Source organism: Seriola lalandi, unplaced genomic scaffold, assembly GCF_002814215.2.
Source record: "Seriola lalandi dorsalis isolate HSWRI2012SDOR001 ecotype SW California unplaced genomic scaffold, Sedor1 jcf7180002054570, whole genome shotgun sequence".
Lineage (NCBI taxonomy): Eukaryota > Metazoa > Chordata > Actinopteri > Carangiformes > Carangidae > Seriola > Seriola lalandi.
Genome location: NW_019525123.1, coordinates 1,740,265 through 1,754,586, shown reverse-complemented (window position 1 = coordinate 1,754,586; position 14,322 = coordinate 1,740,265). Strand labels below are relative to the sequence as shown.

Sequence of the window (14,322 nt, the reverse complement as noted above, 5' to 3'; positions counted from 1 at the left end):
AATTTATATTAATAGTAATGTGTAAGAAACAAGCATTTAGATCATCTCTATCTAATTATATAATGGTGTTTTTTATATGTCACTGCATGTTCTTAGTGACAAAGTCAAATTCTAAAGCAATACTCCTTTAGAGAGACTATTCACTGAGAGTTCAGTGTACTGGATATCTCATAGGAAGTTGGAACATATTGCTTATGTTTCCTCTGTCTGCCAACAATAAAAAAAAAAACAAAAAAAAACACCTGGGGTAATCATTTCTGCTTTGCTTTATGTCCCTGCGCTACTACCAAGCCTGTGCCAAAACACAGGGACAAGCTAGATAGTTGCTGCTAACTCTCCCTTCTGCCTGTTGACCTTGTATCCTCCAATTAATTAGAGAAACAAGTTGTCTCTTTCCACTTGCCAGCAAGGTGCTTTACAAGGACAGCATAATGTGAATGGAGGTTCAGTGCTACCCTTCCACACTGGGGCCTCAATCAAACAGTAGTGACAAGGCAAGAACGTCCTCCCTCACCAACCACACGCAGCAGGTGATTGATTAAACCCAGGTCTCTGTAGTGGTGCAAATGTGTTTTCCCCTAATCGTCCCCAATCAGTGACCCTATTCACTATGTCTGCCATATTCTAACTGTAATGACCTGTTTGAATTCAAAATATACAGTCTATAACCACAACAGACCATTTGAACTAGTGATCTTAGATATCAGATTCCCTTATGATGTGTCAGTCACCTATGAAAATACATAACAATGGAGGAGGACACTTGAGAGCAAAGCTGTGATTCTTACTCAACAATGAAACAAGCTTGCCACACAAGAGGCAGCGGAGGCACCGGCAGTTGTATGACACAGCACAGGAAAATATAAAACAGATGGCATCAGCCGCTCGGATGTGAACTCTATGAGTTCTGTTCAAATTAAGTGTTAGTTTGAATTTATTTGAACTTCACTTTTTTAAAACGCCCCATTAATTCATCTTGTTTGCTGAATTTGATTGAGACTGGTCCAGAAGTGTTAGCTTAGTGCAAGAGCTGGAGGTGTAGTGAGGCACTTTTACCAAAACAAGAGGAATCCAACTCTTCCTAAAGACACATGCATTGTCTTATTTACTGTATGTAATGTGTTTACTTAGCTGGCTTGCTAACGTTAGCCACTTGTAAACCCGCATTTGAAATCACCTAATTTGAGCATGTGAACCCTTTGTCTTCAGTGTTGGATTTCTGAAGTGCTACTGCGTTTAGCCAGCTGAGCTAAGCTAGCTGTTGATGGTCAGTAAATATCTTTAAACTACAGACTGGCTGCATGTTGCACCATAACATCTCGTTTACACTTATCAAACACAGAAGCTGCTTAAAGGCACCTTTCACAGAGTTGGGCTAAGTGATGAAAGTGTAATTTGAATTTTAATGTAATTTTCTTGTACATTTTTAATGCATAATATGTAATCAGTAATTCATCACGCAGATTACATAACTTGCCCAACACTGATAAGTACAAATATGTGCTTTAAATCATCAAAAAATACTTAATGTACCTCAGTGGTCCCAAAGATACACACAGTCTGGTATTATGTGAGCCAATTATCTGCCTGTTCAAGCGCAGCTCACATTCTTGATCAATTCCCTTTTCTTTGTTTACTTCCTGTCAGTGATATTTTTCATAGCTTTGCCTTGTTTTAGCAGATGACAGGTATTACACAACATTTTTGATTCCCCGCATAGAAGGTCAGGCCTTATTGCCTGGGGGGGTCATGGGAGAGGAAGTGTTCACGACGGGAGAGGTGGACTCAGTATTTACATTAGGATATCCGTCTATAGGCCCTCACATGGTTTCTTCACTGTGACACACACAGCAGGTGGAGCGACCTTCACTGACCTCTGGAACAAGACAGACCATACGTTATAGCAACAGTGACATTAATCTGTCAAACTGACGCATGGATACAATGATACACATGCTCAGACACACACTCTATTCCGTGCTTGTGGTCTCCTTTTTTTTGTCTACATTCTTCTTTCTCTTCTCTGCAGTTACTCAGGTCACAAGTGGCTCTGTCATCCTGAAACTGTTCAGTATCTCCTTAATCGACCGGAATTTAATGCCACCTCTCAAATCTGTACACTTGCCATGCAGAAACAGAAGATCTTAAAAAGTTGGAAAAACAATTCCTCCCATCGCCTCAGACCCCTGCTGGGATCACTATGGTTCATTTGCATGGAAATGGCATACCTATTATACACAGAAAAATCATTAACACAATAAAAACCTGACGGTGTGTTTGACTTGGCCACATCTGGCCAATTGAAGAGAGATTTATATTGCTGCAGGTCCGCTCCAAAGAGCATTGGGTATCATCTCTCCTGCGCAGCAGTGTTTATGTAGGCCGGGTTTAAATATTTGAGGAGCACATGTGGGGATGAATGGTGGCACAGGATTTCATCATAAAGCTGTGAAGGGTGAGTCGGCGGGGGGTCATTTTAACAGTAGTGTCAACATCATCAGATCCCGCCTCTGTCGACTCAGCAAACAGTATATTGCAGACGCTCTGAAAGGCGGAGACGGCTGCTTTCTGGAAAGGCCCAGTGGTTTTCTCAGAACACCTTTGATGGTGCCAACAGGCTTTGGACATCTTCCCTTTTTGATTCTGAGTAGTGTGTCCAAAGTAACCATAAGGGGAAAAATAACAGAGGGAGATACGAGAGAGCAGGATTGACGTCTGATGCAACAACAGTTCTCATTGGACAATCATGACAGAACTGTACAAAGAGCGAAACAGCTGCTTCTCCATTCACTGAGGTAGTTCATCTCACCATGGAATTCCTATGTCTACAGTGTCATTATGTAATGTCACTGTAGTCAAAAGGAACAAATGAAGATCATCATCCTCTCCAACATCTTTTCCATTTGTCTTGACCGGTCAGAGGGCGAGAAGAAATGCCTACTTTTGCAGATGTGATGGAGAATATTAGCTTATGCACCACTTAAACATTGTTCCTCTTTCCTGATTGCTTCATTGTTCCTCTGATTTATATTGCAGTTTCCCCTCTGCTCATGACACTCCCTACAGTCTCCCATCTTTCTTCAAATGTGCTGCTAGCCATGCAGCCCACAACCCCCTCTGATTGCAAGAAGTGTCTGTGGAAGTTTCCGTGCTCCCACTCACTCAGTCACAGAGGCAAGAGCCGCATCAGGTGGGCTTAGATATCAGCTACTGCTGCGTGGGTTTTCTGTTTACCCAGCCTGTCTGTCTGTGGACGTCCAACACAGCTCACACATCATCACGCCACTGTCCACCTGCCTCGCTCACTGCAAACAGAGAGTGTCAGTGCAGAAGAAGGAATCCCTGCTCTGGTAAAATGATTATTACTCTAACCAGAAAGAAATTGCGTTGAATAGTAATGACCATTAGCTATCGTTAGCATGTAGAGGTTGTAATGCTAAATCTTATCCTTCTCAAAGATTTATTTTACCATTTAGGATTGTAATAGTCCCACTCTGAGATGTTTCACTTGCATTGCAGCAATCATCTCACCTAGTAGCTCTCTCTTGTATCCAAATCCTTTCAACTCGGTCTCTTTTAGGTCAGTTTTGTTCTTGACCCCTCCCCTCTCCGTTGCATCACCATGCATATTTCCATCCATCACTCCCAGCCATCCATACACACTCTCCCACAAACATCCATCTCCTCTTACACTTTCTGTTTGTCTGTCTGAGGCCATGCATGTCTGCTGGGGGTTTCCATGCAATTCCAAAACAGACACCTGCACTACCCCACCCATCCCCTCTGACGTAGACACTCCCCACTGGGAAAAGCAAAAGAGAGGAACTGTGTTCACAGGAAAGGTAGTTAAAGGGAGAGAGAAAGAAATAGTGTGAGTCGTTGATGCCTTGAGTTTAATCTGTTTATTTGAATGGCAGCAAAGAGACTGCGTAAGGCTCTGTTAGTGGTCTGACCTGAAGCCAGTCACCATCTCTAACGTACACCAGGGGGGGTTTAAAGACGTTCTAAATGGGAATACAAATAATCCACCAGATGTACTACGTATTATAGTACAACGGAAGCTTTGATACAGAGGTGACTCAAATCCAATGCCACATCATCAAGGAGTCAGCTACTCCATGGTCTCACTGTTCACACAGTAGCATTTACTGTAGAATCTTTGACACTGCTTAAACCTGGCTTTGTAAGCATCATGTAGGTACAGGCAGAAAACCTTTGGGGGTCTGTTGGAGTTGCTATACATCCATCTGGAAGCTGCCAAACTCCAACTCACAACCAGAGCTCAACCTTCACTTAATTCAGCCCCCAATCATAAGGTGGCCACCAGACAATTAAAGGCACAGCATGCTTCACACAAGGCGAAATGAAGGGGCTGCATTTGATTACATCATTTTAGTAATATCACACTAAAAATACTTGACAGAGGTGCCGAGCCCCAGATCTAAACTGATCTCAAATTCTGCACATTGCAATTTGCAAATGCCGCAATTCAAACATCCATAAACCTTCTTTTGGCAGGTGAATTAAGATGATCAATAGTTCAGGTTCAACGAAGAAACTGAAAGGTTTCTCCAAAATGTCTCATAGTTATGGATTTGGTAGAATTTGGTGAGGTCTGTGATCCGGTTGAGCATCTATCATAAATATTGGAAACATGTCCTTTTAATGTCTCTGCTAATTCATCAAGCCTGTCAGCGGCTCATATATTTTTTTGTGTCTGGCCAAGGTATAGAGGACTGTTTAATGATACATTCATATGCTGACAGCTTATTCGAATATTATTGACTCTGCCTCAAAGAAAAGAAATCACCATTGTTTTGCAGCATGAGTGAAGAGAACTTTGCCCAATTATTCTGAACCACCTGTTGTATTTTAAACAACTGAATAGCAAGATGTCAGGACCAATCATTTGAACAACAACCATGTCCAGCTCCAGCAGGAGGTTTATTTTGTCAGCTGGCTGAATTGTTTTTTGGCTGCAAAGGTCTCTCTAATATATAGCAGTCCACACAAAAACACAGAGGCAAAGCACTGCACTGCTTAAATGGCTTAACTTGCATGTTGTAAGGAGTAGTGGTTTTCTGATAATAGAAGTAATTTGAAACATACAGAAGCTTGGGGAGCATACACCCCTTCCCTGTGAATTATGGGGTGAATGTTATCCTCCCTATAATTCACATATGAGTGTGATGAGTGTTGTTTAAGGATATGCTGCCCTCTAGTGGGTATATATATGTGTACACTTACTCCTTTACATCAATATTCATCACAGAAAAAAAAAACCTTTTTGATTTAATGGTAGAAGCTGGATTTTTTTTATTTTCCTTTGCTCTCAAAAGAGCCTCAATTCTTTGTGGCCTGGATTCTACAAGATGTTGGAAACTACTTTGAGATTCTGGTTCATGTTGACCTGTTTGCGTCACATCATTTCTGTAAATTTGTCAGCTGCACATCCATGCTGCCAATATCCTGTTCACATCCCAAAGGTGTCCAGCTGGATTCAGATCTGGTGACTGGGGAGGCCACCGAAGTTCACTGAACTCATTATCATGTTCATGAAGCCAGTGTGAGACGACTGACTTCTGCTTTGTGACATAGTGCGGTATCATACAGGAAGTAGCCATTAGAGGATGGGTAAATTGTGGCCGTAATGGCTTCCATATGTTCAGACAGGCTGTGGCATTCAAACAATGATTGGTTGGTATTAATGCCAAGAAAGCATTCCTCGTACCATTACACCACCACCACCACCAGCCTGGACTCTTGACACAAGGCAGGTCGGGCCCATGGATTCATGCGGTTGACCAGTCTTCATCTGTCCCCACTGCTGCCTCAGATTTCTGTTCTTGGCTAACAGGAGCAGAACCCGACATGGTGGTCTGCTGTTAAAGCTCATCCTCCTCAAAATTCAATGAGTCGTGCATTCTGAGATGCTTTTCTCTTCACCACAGTTGTACTGTATTGAGTGGTTATGTGAGTTACTACAGCCATATTCTGTCAGCTCCAATCAGTCTGGCCGTTCAACCTCTGACCTCTCTCATCAACGATATGTTTCTGTCTCCAGAACTGCCATTCACTGGGTGTTTTTGTTTTTGTTTTTGGGTAAGTACATTTTGGAGATCACTGTGGGGGAAATTCTCAAACCAGACCATCTGGCACCAACAATCGTGCCACGATCAAAGTTTGTGAGATCAAATCTTTTGCCCATTCTGGTATTTGAAGCCCCTGACCTGTATCTGTGGGATTTTATGTGTTGCACAGCTGCCACATGATCGGCTCATTGGATAATTGGATGACATAGAAGGTGTGCAGGTGTTCCAAATAAAGTGTTCAGCGAGTGTCATAATTACTGCTCTTGGAAATAGTCACACAGAACTTATGTCTTAAAATCGGCCGAATATGTATTTTTATCAGGGTCGTGCTTCTGTTATGGGGTTAAACCATTACTCCCCATTAATAGTCTTCAGTAGCATTACAGTAATCAAGATGGAATTTTGTTAAAGACATGCATTAGCCTCGTCTTGTTCATAACTTGCGACACATGTCACAAACTCTGTCTTTGGTATAGAGTAATATTTATGCTTTTATGACTTTGACCCCTCTCTCTCAAAATTACACCTGTGTGATATAAGCCTGTAGCAAAAATGATGTCATTTTGGTTGCTGTTTGCGAGGGTATGATTTTCCAGAGCTAACACACTAGTATGAGCTTATGGTCCTTTGACAGCTAAGCTCACATGTGGCTTTAACACGTGTGAGGCATTTCTTCAACAGCTACACAGCCCAGCCCTCTGGACACTGAAAACAAAGGCCAGTCTTTGTTGAAAAGGCCCAGCATGTGTCTATTTTATGTGAGGCCGAGCTCACGTGAGGAGGAGTTTAAATCAAAGCTCAGCGTATGTGAAATGTCACTGTCAACCATGGAGGTTTTGACTGGGCAACAAATTACTGTAAATGTTGACTTGCATCCAGACTCTGAGAAATGTGATTTGCAGTCTTTAGATCTTTAGATGTGGGATTTTAAAACATTTCAAGCCTATATGATATGTGATAGCTAATTAAATGATGCTGAGCCATGAATTTTTAATGCCATTCTCAGTCATACTTGATTGACAAGAAACAGTGGAAAGCATTTGGAAGCAGTTTAATCTCAGACAGATGTTGCATATGGTGGTCTGGAGACATTGTAGGCCTAAACAAGAGTGGAAAAGCGATTCAATCAACCATTGTTACAAAGAGAATATTTCAAGCAATTATTCATCATATAGTAAAACATGAGTGCAGGTGTGATAACAGGGAGTTCCTACAGAGTTGCAGTCGAATGTACACACAGATACAGTATGATAACTGCTGGGCAGACTCGGTCACAGAAAGCAGGCTGCGGGCCTCAAGTGTACTTTTTAAAATTGTATCACACAAATATGAATTACAATAAAATAATAAATGACAAAGCAGATGTAGGGTGAAATATATTATGCTCTTAATAAAGATTTGAGTACATAAAAAGATATCTGTAATGACCATACTGGTGTTTTTGCATCTTTTAGCCCATTTACTATAAATCATGTATGCCTTACATTTGAACTGTCATTGCTTTTCATTACTTTCAGTAAAGTATGAAAATGTATTTGTGCTGCTCTATATTTGTGTCAAAGTTATGCTGCAATTGCATGGCACACAGTTAAAGTCCACATTGTGTTTTCATTTTGTCAGAGAGGAAATGGTACATTTAGGTGCTATTAAAGGGACTTCTAAAAACAAGGTGCTCATCTAGAAGATAGCCAGACCAGGTTTTTAATGGTCTTTGCATTATTTCAGGCCTATTCAGAAACTGACACTCAGTTTGTAGAGCTACGAAAACACTTCAGATATGGTATGTGTGATTTAAAACCAATGCAACAAAACATGCAAAAACACTAGTATGGTCTTTTAAGTCTGTCCTTTGGTGTACAATGCAGCAGTACCATAATGAGGATGACCAAAAGTGCATTTTGTGCAACCAGCTAAATAGAAAACAATCAAGGTGTGTTACAGTTACATATTACTGATGTCTATTAATCAATCATATTCTTCTATGTATTTTAGCTTTTGACAATTTAAGTTAGCGTTTCGATGTATGTGACATTTCTCTTGCTCTTTTTGTTTCTTTACCTCCCACCCCCAAATCAGTTCAGTCCCAAAACACCTCAACATACCTCAGCTTAAGGTAGTAAGCCTCTTCTTCATGTAAAGAAAAGCGAAGTATGTAGCTCCTCCTAAAACGCCTATCAGCAGAGTGGTTCCAACAATTACCGGGGCGTTCTTCCTGGCCACGCGAAACGCCACAGGTAGGACAGCAGATATCAGGATGTTGTTGACATGACCCAGAACCCTCCTGAAGGCCGGGCGCTGCACCACACGCTCATAGTATGTTTCCAGGTTGACGCGGTTACCGTTGCCCCAGTAGCGGCGGGAGAGGCCGAGGAACTTGAGGCGGTGTAAGGTTACTGCCAGAGAGACGTCAGCTATGCTGAAGAACTCACCACACAGCCAGGACTGACTGCCTTCTTCTACAAGTGAAAGAGTCATATTAACATGATCATATCCATTATTGTGTATCTGTATGGTACACCGGTTACTAAGCAACAACATGTTGTGGTTACCTGGTGTTTCTTCCACCCTCCTCTGAAGCTCTGTCTCTACCTGGTCCATCACACTCTCCAGTTCATCCAGAAGCTTCTTCAGGTACTTCATGTTATCATGGTCAACCAACTTAGACTGCAATAATAATAATTTAATAATCACTATTAATAAATAATAATTTAATATAAATATACCGGTACACAGCACAACTGTGTTAAACATTATAGGAGGAGTTATGCTTCACGTCAAATGCAGAGAGCTATAACAACAGAAATAGTGAAGCTGAGGAAAATGTTTTGAAAGGTTTAGAAAGGTTATAATGCCATTATTTCATGCATTTTTATGCTGATTATTTTGTCAAAACATCATTTAACCACAACCTACATAAAATACCTAAAAATGCAGATTCTCACTCAGTGGTATCTAAACGGAAAATAAGTTCTTTCAGCTTCTTTATGGATCTGATCGATTGTTGTTCAGTACAGAGTTTGTAGGGACTACACGTATCTTAATTTTACTGTGTCTGTGTCTGTTAACAATTTACATTTGTAATGAAATCTATATAATACATAAATTCACAATTTAAAACCACACATTTAAAGTGTGATTTAAATCTAGAAAGCTGAGATGGTAGTCGCTGATAATCAGCAGGAGTTTAGCTGGGTTTTTTATTTTCCATCATGATTTAGCTACAGCCTCATTTAGTTATGTGCAATAACAAACTGAAATACCAACATAGTGGTTTGTCAAAATTGACATTTTTCAAGAGAAGCAGCTGGGGAAAAAACATCATTGAATCTAGTTTTAGATTTAGAGTTTTCTTTTTTTGGGTGTCTTGAATAAAGTTCAACAGAGACCACAGAATAGGATACTAAACAGAGTGCTTATTGCAGTCTGGACATGGTTTAAAGCTCTGATAGTTACCATGAATTTTACATGCTCTTGATGGAAATTATGCATTTTTATGGCATAATATTTTTTACTTTATAAAACAAATGCCGGTTTTCAGTCTGAATTTACTGTGTTGGTTTTAGATGGTCTTAAATTGCACAAAGTTCAAAATAAAAAATAGAATAAAGGCAACAGTTTTTCAAACTTGCCACTCTGCTAACTTGAACAACTTACTTTTAAACGCCTCTGTTTTGCAATATAAGCATCTTTGAGCTCTGGGTTCTGCTCTGCCAGTTTTTTCAGCTCCGACTGTGTGTTCCCAATCTGTGCTGTCACACAAAAACATAGGATCATGTTAGACATGATGAGGCACACTGTGGTACTGTGGAACTCAATAATTTCATATAGAAACGTCTCCTTCCATGCAAACAGCTTCCTTTTCTAAACACACAGTCTCACATTCATGACAAGAAGAATCAGATTCAGATTTATTTGGAATTATGAAAAGGGACACTTTACTCATCTCAGTATTGTTTCATGGCCATAGCAATAACATTAGTGTCCTCCTTCTGCCTGATTTCAGTCACAACTTTGATAAGGTAGAACATATACAATGTAAGATAGGATGCAACAGGATATGTGCAGTATTGGCGTACCACAGAAAAATCTGCACAGCCTCCATGGTGCTACCTTGGCATGAAGTGAGATCCATGTGGAGCCTTTCCAACACTTTGTTGAATGCATGCCTAAAACATGTCTGGCTGTTATGCAGGCATGTGTCCTATCCAATACAAGGAGCAGCAAACCGTGGAACCGTGGATACAAAATGTAAGAACATAAGGTTGTGTATTACTGCTAGAGTGCATCCCTGTGTTTCTTACTTCGTATGCATGTGGCTGCATATGCTGGTATGTGGGAGTCCACTGTGATCTCAGGATGGAGGATGGAGCCATGGGTATAAGCATCCATCTGTAGTGAGTCCAGCAGCTCTCTGTAGTGCTGCACTCTGTGATAGTATGTACTGCCCTCTTCAGGGACCAGCTTGGGAGTGCCCTCTGGAAATAAACAAGTCATGAAAAGGAACGAGCAATGGTGTCAGGTGTGAGGGAATCAAAGTGATTTCAAGCAGAGACTATAGAGAATCCTGGCAAAAGAACAAATGTTTTATATAGTATAAGCTTGCTTCAGGGAGAATACACAAGGTTCAGGGCTAGGAAGAGGAAAATCTGTGTTTTGTAATGTTTCATTTTAGTGGGCATTTAAATGTGTCATTTTTCATTAGCTTAAATAGGTCCATGCTTACCAGATTTTCTCTGCTTTGAGGTGACTGGATGAGACCCTTAGAACAAAGCTACTATGGATCAGTGCAAACCAAGAGAAAATGAATGAATAACAGAAAAATCAACAAACACAAATAAAAAAAAATGTTAAACAAATGAAAACAAAAAATGTACATTTATTTTAAAACCAAAAATTCAACAAGCAAAGAGAAAGAGGAAAACAATGTATGGAAACACCTCCTTGTATGCAGCCCTTCGGGGGTGTATTACAGTGAGAGAGTTTGGGGCTGCCAAACAGTCTTTATTTAGTCTCACCATCATTGAAGTTGTGCTCCAGGTAGTCCATTATCTGTGTTGGGTCACAGATGACGTTGTCATTATGGACTAAGACCGGCACTTCACCAGTAGGATTCAGTCGCATGAACCAGGGCTCGTTGTGCTCACTGAGTGGTAGGCTCACATCGTACTCCTCACAGTGCAAACCTTTCTCTGCTATGGCCAGGCGCACCTGCAAAACCACAACTCTGATGTGATTGTGATGTAAGTTTATATGTTGGAACTACACTAATCTAATCTCTTTTCATCTCTTGATCAAAACAAATCTGGTATTATAGTTATTAACCTACACATGACTGAGCTACAATGACATCTTTGTGTGTCATTAATGCAGTTTTTGTTCCCTTGAAACAAGCAGTGTGTTCAAGTAAATCATTTGGGAGCATCAAAAAACAATCCAAACAATGCTGTAAGCTTCTCTGTTATCAAATATGAATGACTGTGAGAAGCTTAGTCCTGCTCTTGTTAATTAAAGATCACATCCAGCATTTTACAACGCACTGCCACTTCAATAAGCTTAACACAAGAGAAACATTTTTTATGTCAATGACTCACAAACCACAAAATTTTGGCTTACAGAATTCCACCATATTATATATTTCTTATTTGTGTTAATTACATATTGTATAACAAAGATCAGAGCTGTGTAAGGTTAAAATCCTGAAGTCTGTTGTGAAAATAATAACATCAAACACAACCACCACAACGACAAATATATTAAAATATGTAATAATATAAAATTCTACACAAATACTGTGTTTTTTAACTTTTTTCATGCTCTACGCTTAAAGATGGTTTTCATCTACTGCTTGTAATCAGTTTCAACAACTAAGAATGGTGGTGACTGGAGTACTTAGATTCATGATAATTATTAATAAAATCAAACAGAGCATGCCCATAAAAAAGGGGGGAAATTCTGAGTCACTGTGTTAACTTATAGATATATTGACACCTTACCTAAATTGTGAGGTCCAAAATAAATTACATAAGTGTATTAGTATAATACTGATGAATGATCCTTAGAGACACTTGTTTTATCTTGTTAGAAATCAAATATTTAAAGGAAAATTTCCAGTTTTTCATCCAGTTGAGACCTTGTCCAAGATTATCCCAATTGCAAAAGGGAATATAGGGTGTTTTGGCAATTAAATATGCAACAAATTGTATGCATGGTGGGCTTTTTTGTGAAGACAAAGATTTGACCAGCAGAAGTAAAAACAGTGTAACTATGATGTCAAAATATCTATTGTAGTCCTGATACGGATTACAACGTCTAAAGGATTATACTAGATATCACTTAATTATGATGGGAAGATTTAGGATACCCTTCTCATGAAAATTGTTCGGCTGAAAGGCACACCAACTGCAATAGCACTGAAGAGCTTTCTATTGTAATTACGCATTATAAGTCAGTGTTATTCATTAAAACAGAGGATGTGTGTGTCACATAAAGATGAAACTATGCACTGTAACACACCCATTTTAATAGATTTCTAATTGGACCTCTGGTGAGGAACTGTCCGCTGGACTGTGGTGCTGAATCGTAACGACACTCACCTTCTGAGAATTGAAAGACTGCGTCCAGTGATAAAGCGTTAATTTTGATTCGCTTTGTTTCGCAACTGGACCACTTTCTTCTTGTGCATCTTGAGCCGAGTCCGTTTCTAAAAGAGCAGCTTTCTCATCTTGCAATTCAGAGCTGTTTTCGGACGCCATTTTATCTGTTAGTATTTTAGGGGACAAGTGAGGGCAGGAAGCAAGTCACAGTCTACAAGTTACACCCCCTGCAGGTTCGGAGTGTAACGTAAATCTCCTTCTTCAATTTTTAATAGTATTTCAAACTAACTATTTAGAAAAGGAACACATTTATTTCGCAGTATATTGATATGGTCAAAAGTTTTAATTTGTATTTTGGGTTAATTATACAATTAGCTTAAACCTAACACATCTCTAACTGTTTTTCTTAATTTCCCTCTTTTGCTCTTTTTTCATTTACTTCTTCTTCGCCGTTGATACCTACGGTAGCACTGAGCTAGCAGTAGTACAGTAAGCCAATATTTTATCCATAGTCCGTTCAAATTCAAATAAGCTTCACCAACTAACCATTATTACATAGAGCATGTAAGAAGTAAAGACAACAAATGGTTGTCTACATTGACTACAATGACAACACTTTGATCCTGAAGGAATACCATTCCTGAGCTACGCAGTAAATGCATTTGTACAGCAGAGGTCGCTATAATAATTTTGTTTAAAGTGTGCCCATTGTGAGTGTACAGACTTGACTGTCACTTAAGGCTCATACTAACTAATAGAAACCAATTGAATCGAAGAAACTTTTCTCCTTCATTCCCTTCGTCCCTTATTTTTCTTTTGTAGACTTTAGGGAGGAGAGGGAATGACATAAATGATGCACTGACAAAATTATGTTACTGACTAAAGTGTTGACTTAAAATCATTAATACTTTTTGCACATATTCACTGTGAACAAACTGTTTTAACTTTCATAATAGCTGTAACAAGAAGATACAATTAAAAAAAGTCATATCAGGAAGATTAGGCCTATAGTATACAGTCACTGCTGAATACAACAGATACGTCATAGGTATCTCATTAGTGTATGTTGTATGTTGTACAGATGTTTATAATCTCTATCTGCTATATACGGTATACACTATCACTTAGTATACATGTCACAACACAGTTAAGAGTAAATAGGAACATATGAGCAATAAGATAATATAACAAATCATTATAAACGCATCACAAACAAACACTTACTCTGTGGCTATTATGGGAAATTGCAATGTGAGGTTTCAGTAAATGAGGCGCCTCTTTTAAATGTATAGTCGGACATAGCTATAGGTGCCTTACTTTGGGGGTGGTAGAGGGCGGGGGCGTCCAGGGTCTTCACTGAGGCGGGAGAGAGAGGGCGCGAGGAGAGTGGGAGGTCCCTGTGGCGTGACGTTGCGATTGGCCCAGTGTCTTTCTTCAGCACTGACTCGACGCCTCTCTCTCTCCCTCTGTGATCAGTGGGTGAGAGGGGGGAGACGAGCAACACACAGCGGAGAAACCGGCGTGCGCCTCCGGTAAATGACGCCCACCATTCATACCTTTACACAGCGCATGCCTTTTGTATTACATGTCAGTGTCTGGAAGTACCAGTCCAATTTCCTCACCCTCCTATTTTTTAT

At 39.9% G+C, this 14,322-nt stretch overlaps 2 protein-coding genes across 3 annotated transcripts in view; one reads left to right on the top strand and one right to left on the bottom strand.

Annotated features, from left to right (window-relative positions):
- Positions 1 to 7,127: 7,127 nt before the first annotated feature.
- On the bottom strand, positions 7,128 to 12,852 carry gdap1 (ganglioside induced differentiation associated protein 1). Of its 2 annotated transcripts, none has more exons than XM_087176807.1 (7): positions 12,686 to 12,852; positions 11,108 to 11,300; positions 10,816 to 10,862; positions 10,394 to 10,567; positions 9,747 to 9,836; positions 8,642 to 8,756; positions 7,128 to 8,548 (listed from the first exon to the last, which is right to left on the bottom strand). In XM_087176807.1, the coding sequence occupies exons 1-7, from the start codon at positions 12,842 to 12,844 to the stop codon at positions 8,196 to 8,198; spliced, it is 1,131 nt and encodes a 376-aa protein (XP_087032933.1). In that variant the 5' UTR covers positions 12,845 to 12,852; the 3' UTR covers positions 7,128 to 8,195. The 2 variants fall into 2 exon arrangements, with proteins under 2 accessions (XP_087032933.1, XP_023272625.1); XM_023416857.2 differs by lacking the exon at positions 10,816 to 10,862 and having other exon boundaries at positions 7,128 to 7,191; positions 8,195 to 8,548; positions 9,747 to 9,841.
- Positions 12,853 to 14,113: 1,261 nt separating this feature from the next.
- The window catches only part of jph1a (junctophilin 1a), a 31,348-nt gene continuing 31,139 nt past the window's right edge, over positions 14,114 to 14,322 (top strand). Inside the window, exon 1 of the mRNA XM_023416807.2 lies at positions 14,114 to 14,217. The gene's annotated coding sequence lies outside the window, so the exon portion shown is untranslated. The remainder of the gene's footprint in view (positions 14,218 to 14,322) is intronic.

What these genes read in the sequence shown, in the direction of transcription:
- gdap1 (XM_087176807.1), bottom strand. Translation starts at nt 12,844, where the DNA reads ATGGCGTCCGAAAACAGCTCTGAATTGCAAGATGAGAAAGCTGCTCTT. An exon ending in TGCAGCCACATGCATACGAA is followed by an intron (nt 9,837 to 10,393) that starts GTAAGAAACACA and finishes GTGACAGCACAG; the next exon opens with ATTGGGAACACACAGTCGGA. An exon ending in GAGGGTGGAAGAAACACCAG is followed by an intron (nt 8,549 to 8,641) that starts GTAACCACAACA and finishes TTTCACTTGTAG; the next exon opens with AAGAAGGCAGTCAGTCCTGG.